The sequence below is a fragment of the Nothoprocta perdicaria genome, unplaced genomic scaffold (assembly GCF_003342845.1).
Source record: "Nothoprocta perdicaria isolate Ctin4 unplaced genomic scaffold, notPer1 scaffold_450, whole genome shotgun sequence".
Taxonomy (NCBI): domain Eukaryota; kingdom Metazoa; phylum Chordata; class Aves; order Tinamiformes; family Tinamidae; genus Nothoprocta; species Nothoprocta perdicaria.
In genome coordinates, this window is record NW_020455700.1 from 244,241 (window position 1) to 252,447 (window position 8,207).

At 66.7% G+C, this 8,207-nt stretch overlaps 2 protein-coding genes across 2 annotated transcripts in view; both read right to left on the bottom strand.

The window, feature by feature from the left end:
* Positions 1-558: 558 nt before the first annotated feature.
* LOC112953560 (methanethiol oxidase-like) lies at positions 559-4,982 on the bottom strand. The gene is made up of 11 exons (XM_026046639.1): positions 4,931-4,982; positions 3,393-3,505; positions 3,127-3,312; positions 2,695-2,815; positions 2,294-2,476; positions 1,737-1,915; positions 1,508-1,586; positions 1,315-1,436; positions 1,144-1,236; positions 825-943; positions 559-721 (listed from the first exon to the last, which is right to left on the bottom strand). The coding sequence occupies exons 1-11, from the start codon at positions 4,935-4,937 to the stop codon at positions 559-561; spliced, it is 1,365 nt and encodes a 454-aa protein (XP_025902424.1). The 5' UTR covers positions 4,938-4,982.
* Positions 4,983-7,109: 2,127 nt separating this feature from the next.
* Positions 7,110-8,207, bottom strand: part of LOC112953555 (methanethiol oxidase-like) — a gene marked incomplete at its 5' end in the record, with an annotated part of 3,340 nt that continues 2,242 nt past the window's right edge. Inside the window, 4 exons of the mRNA XM_026046633.1 lie at positions 7,110-7,330; positions 7,568-7,686; positions 7,823-7,915; positions 8,000-8,121. Coding sequence (XP_025902418.1) covers positions 7,165-7,330; positions 7,568-7,686; positions 7,823-7,915; positions 8,000-8,121 — 500 coding nt within the window. The remainder of the gene's footprint in view (positions 7,331-7,567; positions 7,687-7,822; positions 7,916-7,999; positions 8,122-8,207) is intronic.

An 8,207-nucleotide genomic window follows, 5' to 3' on the forward strand; every position in this document is an offset into this window, starting at 1 on the left:
TGTTAATGATCCACAAGATGTTAACCATGAATAGGCTTTGCTTGCCTAGGAACAAGTTTGCGAGACCAAGAGGTAGCCAACTATTTTGCATACAATGGGCACGGAGGGCAATGGGAAACAGAGGGCACTGAGGAAGGCTTATCTGCCTTCCTCCAAAACGACCATCAGAAGGCAGATAATGACCACCTAGAAACAGCCGGCGCAAGCACATTCCGACTGAGCAACATCAACAACACACAGCGCAGACTGAATGGAACCTTCGGAAAAAACACCAAAGGYGGGACCGGKACTCAATATAAATACCAAGACTTTGGGGACTTGGTTGGGGCCTGAGAATGATTAYCTCCAGGCCGCCCCAGCGCTCTCACCCTTTGTATCCAGCTCACTTTAATAAAATGGAGATGAGAAATTGGCTCGCTTCATTTATGACACCTCCCGCCCTTTTCCCGCTGCTCTTCTTCATCCTCCCATGGATTTTCCTTCTCCAGGGGCAGGGGACAACGCAACTCTTTTATTTCCCCCGCAAAGCGCTGCATGGCACATGCAATTCCCGGGATTTCAGAGCCAGATGTCGGAGGTGCAGTCGCCGCCGGGGTAGCGCATCTCGTGCGCCAGGCAGGGCCCCTCGGGCTCCTGCCCAAAATCCACCAGGAAGCGCTCGTTGACGCGCAGGCCGCCCCGCTCCGTGTCCACGTCGAGCTGCAGCATGACGGAGCCCTCCCTGCGCGGGAACGGCGCATGGCAGGGCTGGGGCGCCGTCCCCGCGCGGAGTCGGGGTGAGCATTGGGAGCGCGGGGCCCCGGGGTGCCCCGGGCCGGCCCTACCTGATGAGCTCGGGGTAGAACTGCTTGTCCCAGGCGCTGTACAGGGACGTGGTCACGTAGAGCCTCTTGCCGTCCAAGCTGAGCTGCAGCATCTGGGGTCCCCCTGGCACCTTCTTGCCCTGGGAGGACGCGGGGGACAGGACGTGGTGCTGGCACGTCACTGCCCGCCCGCGCTTCCCCGGGGACCTGGCCCAGCTGCGTGTCCCCCCTTGGTAGCTGGAGCCCTCCGGCCGCCCGGGTGATGTGGATCCAAGCGGAGATGGGACCGCGTGGATGGCAGGGGTGACCAGGATGCCACCGGAGGGACAACAGGGCTCACCTGGATCACGAACGGCTCCGGCTGCTCCTGCAGCTCCTGGTCCTCACACACGGTCACGGGGCCACCTCTGCTGATGCTGCCGCCCACGAAGACCTGGAAGCAGATCCAAGAGCCCGGGAGGTGGTTTGGGGGTGTCCGCGCGCTCCGGGCGGCCGCCGGGCGCTGTCCCACCTGCCCCACGAGCCGCGGCCGGCGCCTGTCCGAGATGTCGTACTGGCGGACGTCGCCGTGCAGCCAGTTGCTGAAGTAAAGGAACTTGTCGTCCAGCGAGAGGAGGATGTCGGTGATGAAGCCTGCGGCGGCACGGGGCACCGTCACGGCGGGGACCGGGCGGGCGCGCAGGGGACCGCGGGCGCCCACCCACCTGGCATTTCRGGCAGAAGCCACCCTTGCACCTTCTTGCTGGGGACCTGGATCACCTTCTCCGCCGCCCAGTCCCCTTGCTGCGGGAGGCAGGGAACGGAGCTCAGGGTGGGCACGGAGCTGCCCATGGAAGCGCCTGGCTCGTGTCCCCAGGTGCCCGCATCGCCCGGAGCCGCCGCCTTGTCCCCTCCCGGCGTCTGCAGCCCCTGTCCCCTCCGTGCCCGGCGCACCTGGGTCTTGTAGAAGCGGTGGATGGCGCTGCTGATGGTGCAGCCCACGTAGCCCTGGGCCGCGGCGGGGTCGTGCAGGAAGCGGATCTCCAGCGGCGCCGCGTCCTCCCCGACGTCGATGGCCTGCACGTACTCGTGGCTGCTCCAGTCCCACACGTTGAGGCGGCGGCCGTAGCGCCCTGCGAGGGGCACGCGGGTCGGCACCCCGGGCGTTGGGGCCTCGGCAAAAGCCACGCGGAGGTGCYCAAGGTCCAGCGGGGCCACGTGGCTTTGATGGGGCTCCAACCCACAGGGCTGCGCCCAAAACGCACCCCCAAACCCAGCTTGGCTTATGGTTTATGGAGCCTCTTGGGCCGAACTGCTGGAATTTGCAGCTGAAGTAAGTTCTTTTTGGAGCTCGGTGCTCTCTAGGACCTGGTGTGACATTGGACACCCTTATCTGCCCCCTTTAGCTCCTCAGCCTAAGGCAGCAGACTGGAGCTGGGCCTTCCCGAGGCCAAACCCCAACATCCCGCTCAACATCTCTCTCGGCGCTATTGAAGCCGATGGTTTCTCACCTTTCTTCAGATCGTTGGGGTCAAAGCCGTAGCCCAGGCACCGGGGGACCCCCCATTCGGTGCTGATCATCACGTTATGGCGCGGCTGGTACCAGAAGTCGTAACCCATCGGGGGCGTCTTGTCTCCTCTCTCCCAGTTGCCCTTGATCTCGAACGTCTCCGCGTCCAGCAGGATGAAACCACCTGATGCAAAAGCAAGGTAGGGAGGAGACGGGCCAGGTTAGTGGTTTAAATACTGTAAAATGAGCAGATTGGCTCATTYCCGAGCAGTACGAGCACGAGATGGAGAGCAAGGGCATGGAGACAGGTGAGGTCTCCAGGAGCCGCTGGCTTGGGCGTCGTTCCCGCGCCGGCGCGCTCTCCGGGGCATTATAGGAGGAAGATGAGGGGAGGCAGAGCACCTTTTCCATGGCCCGACGGGTCCCCCAGGGTGCTGATCATGATCTCCCCACTGCCCAAGCAGTGGGACGTGTGCGGGTAGCCCAGATTGCACTTCCAGAACACGTCCTCGGCGTTGATGACCTGCAGGGGAGCGCACACGCTGCGGCACGGCCAGGCTGCCGCCGGAGAGCCCGACCGCTCGCCCATCCGCAGGACAGCAACCACCTCCCCAGCCTTCAGGTGCTGCCCTTTGGCCATCATCATCATCATCCAGCCAAGCTTTAGGGTCATCCGCAAACTGGGCATGGCCGGAGAGCTCAACTGCTCGCCCGTCAGCAGGACAGCAACCACGTCCCCAGCCTCCACGTGCTGCCCTTTGGCCATCATCATCATCCAGCTCATCCGCAAACCTCTCCGCGGAGCCGTGCAGGCCGGTGCCACCTTCAGGGTACCTTGTGCAGCCGGGGCGCTCGCGGGTCGGTGCCCACGTCCACCACGTAGATGCGGGAGGAGATGAGGGCGGGCAGGACGAGGCGGTYGCGCGCCTTGGTGCTGTCGCCGAAGCAGCTGCTGCAGGCGTTCCAGCCCGAGTGGTGCAGCTCGTCGCCCACGTTGGGCATGGGCAGCCGGTGGACGACCTGCGAAGGCCACGGCGCTGTCCCCTGCCCGCCGCCGCCRCCGGGGACGAGCGCGGAGGTGTCCCCGAGGCGGTCGCTACCTGGCAGTAGTGCGGGGATTCAGGGTTGACATCCACRGTGGCCAGGAAGTCCGGCTTCTTGCTCGCCGTGTTCCTGTAGATGCAGGGCACGTACACGATCTCCTCCCGGGGACCTGTGCGCACGGGAGCCTGGTGTGAGCACCACCAGAAAGCACGCTCGGAAGGGAAGACGGCACCACGGGAGCCACCGGCCAGGCCGCACCTGCAGAGGACACTTCCTCCCATCCCACCTCCACAGCTCCAGGAGAAGCTTTAAAAAGCTAAGAAGAAAGCTTAAGAAGAAGAAAAAGCTAAAGCRAAGGTTTTCCAGCATGCACATCAAAGGCAGAAAGTCCCAAGAACTGCAGTAGGGTTGCAGCAAGCAGCAGATCTCCCGTGGTGCAGGAGAGCCCTGCAGCAACCCGGCGTGTCCCAAGAGGCGCGGGCGCTCATCGCGGCGCTGCGGGCGCTCATCGCGGCGCTGCGGGCGCTCATCGCGGCGCTGCGGGCGCTCATCGCGTTCGGGTGCTGGTATGCGAGGTGGTGAGTGTTGGATGAAGAAAGCGTTCTGCTCCGGGCGCTGCCTGCCTCTCCCACGAGGGCGTTTGATCTCCTGCGGGTGCCTCGGCACGCGGGAGGTGCCCTTCCTTGCGGCTGTGCGTGGGATGAGCAAGCGGCGACGCGGGCGCGAGGGAGGAGAACTGGTCCGGGAATGCTGAGGTGGCCACCCGGGCCCGGCAGGTTTGGCCTGAAGCAGGCGGGCGTCTCACGGACGTGGCAGGATTGCGGGGATGGGACCCCCGGGCCGGGATGTCCCGGGATGAAGCCGAGACCTTCGCGGGTGCAACCAGGTTGTGAGGGAGCACAAGGGGCTTGGCTTGGCGGCCGCTGCCCGCAAGGACGTGGTCACACTTGGGACCATCTGAGCAGAGCGAGGAACCGCTCCGAGAGGCGCGATGGGGAAAAGGAGCCTGGTGGGACCTGCCTGGCACTGGGGACGTGTCGGTGGCACCTACTGAGGGGTGTCCTTGGCGAGCGGCACAAAGGAGGCGTCCGGGCCGGCCCAGCGCCGCGCACACGCCGGACGGGTCTCCGGGAGCAGCAGCCACCTAATCGGGCCTCGCGGGCCTCGTGCCTCGAGGTGCCTCCTCACCGACGCTCCCCCGAAGCTGCCGAGCTTTGCAAGGCCCGAGGGCGAGCGCTAAAGCCCGCGGAGGGGATTAAGGGGCGGGCAGAGGGAGAGCCGGCGCCTGCTGGGCCGCGCGGCTCCCCGTGGGAAACCTCTGCGTTGGTTTTGCACCGCGGAGCCGCGGGAGACTCCGCTGCGAGTCCCRGCCCGTCCCAAAGCTCCCGGGCACCTCTGCTCCCCAGCTGCCCTTGTGCAACCCGTGCTCAACCCCTGCGAGATGCAMGGAGAGCCCTTGCTTTCCTCGCGCGGCCGGGAGCCCCACGTTATCAGTTTTCACTTGATAACACCCCCTTGGGTGTTATTTTCATCTATTCTCATCTCGGCCCGAAGCGCAGACAGCTCCGGGCCCTGCCCCGCGCCTCAGCCCTACCTTTCATAGCGTCCAGAGGGGAGGCGAAGCCCGGCCCGTGCGCTCCGCATGTCCCTGCATGGAGAAGAACCAGACCAAGCAAACCCTGAGCAACGCACAGCGATTTTAACGCCCGTTTTGCAAAGCAGGCAGCAGCTCCGGGTGCCGCGCTGGAGGAGATACTCTCACGAGCCCCAGAGCGGTGCTGGAACAGCATGCGCTCCCGGCCTGCGCAAAGGAGCCCCCCGCCCCGAAGGGAAGGGCCCCAAAGGCATCTCCCACATCACAAGGCGTGCAGTCCTCTCCAAAAGCGAGGCTTGGAGGAGACGGGTCCTTCCCGGAGCCCGCTGGGACTGACGAGGACCGGAGCTCGGATGCAGATCGCCYTTGGGGCCGCACGTCCAGGGCCATTAATGCAAAGGGCCATTAATTCAAAGGGCAATTAATGCAAGGGGCCATTAATGCAAAGCTTTTTCATATAAGCTGAGCCTCGACTGCGCCCAAGGAACTCAGTGCCCAAGGTCTCAGCCTCGCCCCAGCCCCTAACCCTGCCCAGGGCTCCCCGAAGCCCTCGAGCCCCATTCCAGCCCTGCGGGGACCTTTGAAAACCCCACATTCAGACCCGTTTTGGTCTCCCCTTGTGCTATTGAGGTGACCCAGGGACTGAAGCACATGGTCCAGGTCCAGCAGGAGCCCGGCACGGCGYGCGGGCGCTGCTCGTTCCCCATGGGAACAGGGTGCTGGTCTCCTACCTGCGCAGGACCTTGGCTCGGGTGCCAGCTGCTCCTGAGGGCTGGGAAGGGACGATGCCGCCTGCATGGTGTCCACGCTGGAGGAGAAGAGGCAGCTCCTCAAGGGCTCCAATATATAGGCAGCCGGATGGGGAGGAAAAAGGACCYGAGGGGAGGATCGCGTGGGAAGGAGCAGGGCGGCTTTGTAGCTTCGTGCAGCACTGAAATGATGGGGGGAATTACTGCAGCGCGGGCAGAGCCTCCTCCCCGCCCGGCGGCGGCGGCTGCGGCCGCGTCGCCGCTCCGGCCACAAGCAGGTTCTGCTGCTCCTCCTGGCTCCTTCCTAGAAACCCGGCGCCGACTTTCCCGGCGCTTCCCGTCCCCGCCGCGCCGCTCGTCTGCTGCGCTTGCAGATGCTAATCGCGAGGGGAAGCGCGGCGGCGAGGTCCGCGCTGCCTCGGGAGGCTGCGAGGAGGGCAGAGCGAAGCCCGGGGAAGGACTTGCCTCCTGTGGATGCAAGGGGAAAAACGCAAAGCTCAAGGTAGGGCTAACCAGGAGCTGCCTCTGGACCCCATAGGCACCTTGCAGTAACTCCCGTAGAAAAGACGCCATGGGAATTCAGGCTTTATCAGGGGCTTTATCAGGGCTGTTCCCGTGGGGAAGGGGTGGAGGCCACTGGTGGAGGTGCCGATGGATTAAGGAAGCTGCTGAGAGCTGCAAAGGAGCCGGAGGGAGACACTCGTGTCCCACGTGAACCATACAAGGACCGGGAGAAGCAGCTCCTCGAACTGCTCTCGTCAGGACTGTGCTGTTGTGCAGAATGTCCCCCGGGCGCCGAAGAGAGGGCGGCAGCGCCAGGGAGCCGAGCAGGAAGAGCAGGGGAAGCTCCTTCCAGAGCCGCCGCGAGGGCAGGGACACGAGCCGGGAAGCTCCTCAAGGAGGGAAGTCTCCGAGCGCTCCGCGGGACGTCGCTGCCGCGGGAGCAGGGGGAGCAGCAGCCCCGGRGCCCTCRCACCCRAAGGCRCCACCGGAGGCTCTCGTCTCGCYCGGGCTGCGGGCGCCAGGGAGCTCAAAGGGAGACGTTTCCCGTGCAGACAAGGGTGCGAAAGGCTCGGCCTGCCAAAGGCTGCAAGGCTGCGTGCTGCTGGGGCAGCCCCCGAGGAAGCGGGGCTGCGGCTGCAAGGCGGCCCTGTGCAGGAGCTCGAGGCCACCGGSAGCAGGGCCGGGGACAGCAGGTTCCCCGCAGCCCCTGCTCCGCGTCCCGCTGGGAGCAGCGGGGAAGGGCGAGGGCGAGAAGACGCGGGGCCACGGAGCTGATGCCAAGAGAGACTTTATTAGCGCTGGAAGCAGGAGGAGACAGAAGCCGCGGAGCGGTGGCGGGAGCCGGGAGCTCTGGCCGGGGCGCGCCGAGGCCTCGTGCGGCTCCGGGCAGAGCTCCGGGGGCTCCTGGGCCGGCAGCTGGAGTGCAGGGAACGGGGCCCCTCGCAGCGGCGCTGGAGCAGGGAGCGGGAGGGCGGCGGGCGCCTAGGCCGAGTCCTCGGTGGTGGTGCAGTCCCCGCCGGGGAAGTGGATGTCGTGGGCGAGGGCAGGGCCGCAGGGCTCCTTGCCGAAGTCCACCAGGAAGTTCTTGTTCACGCACAGGCCGCCGGCCTCGGTGTCCACGTCGATCTGCAGCATGACGGAGCCCTCCCTGCCGAGGAAGGGGCGAGAGGGCCGGGGTCGGGGCCGCGCCACGGCAGCTCCCGCGGGGACGGCCCTGCCCGTCCCTGCGGCCTCCGTGTGCGGCCAGAGGCCTCTGTGCAGCGGCCGCTCCCGCACGGCCGGCTCCTGGCTGCGGCGGCCCCGCTCGGCTACGGGAGACGCGCCCCAGGAGCGCGAGCAGCGCGCCGGGAGCGGGCGGGCGCCGCCTCGTGCCGCGGGTGCCCACCTGACCACGTCGGGGTAGAACTGCTTGTCCCACGTGCTGTAGAAGGAGTTGGTCACGTAGAGCCTCTTGCCGTCCAGGCTGAGCTGCAGCTTGTAGGGGCCGCCGTGCACGCGCTTGCACTGGGGACAGCGCGGGGCCGTGAGGCTCGCGGCGCCGGGCGGAGGAGGCGGAGGCGGCGGCGCCGGCGGCAGCGGCGCGGGCAGGGCCGCCCCGGCGCGCGCGGGGCTCCATGGCGGCTCCCTGCGCCCCGCTCACCTTGAGCACCAGCGGCTCGGGCTGGCACTTGAGCTCCTCGTCCCTGCACACGGTGACGGGCCCGCCGCGGAGGAGGCTGCCTCCCACGAACACCTGCGCGGGGACAGCGCGACACGTGGCCGCGGCCGCCGGCAGCGCCGCGCCGCGCAGCGCGGGGGAGCGGGCCGGGGGGCTCACCTGGCCCACCAGGCGCGGCCTGGCCCGGCAGGAGATGTCGTACTGGCGCACGTCCCCGTGCAGCCAGTTGCTCACGTACAGGAACCGGTCGTCCTTGGAGATGAGGATGAAGGCCGGGAAAGCTGCGCCCGGGAGCACGGGGCGTCAGGGCGGAGGCGGCCCCGGCCCCGGCCCCGGCCCCGGGGGGACACGCGCGGCCGGAGCCCGC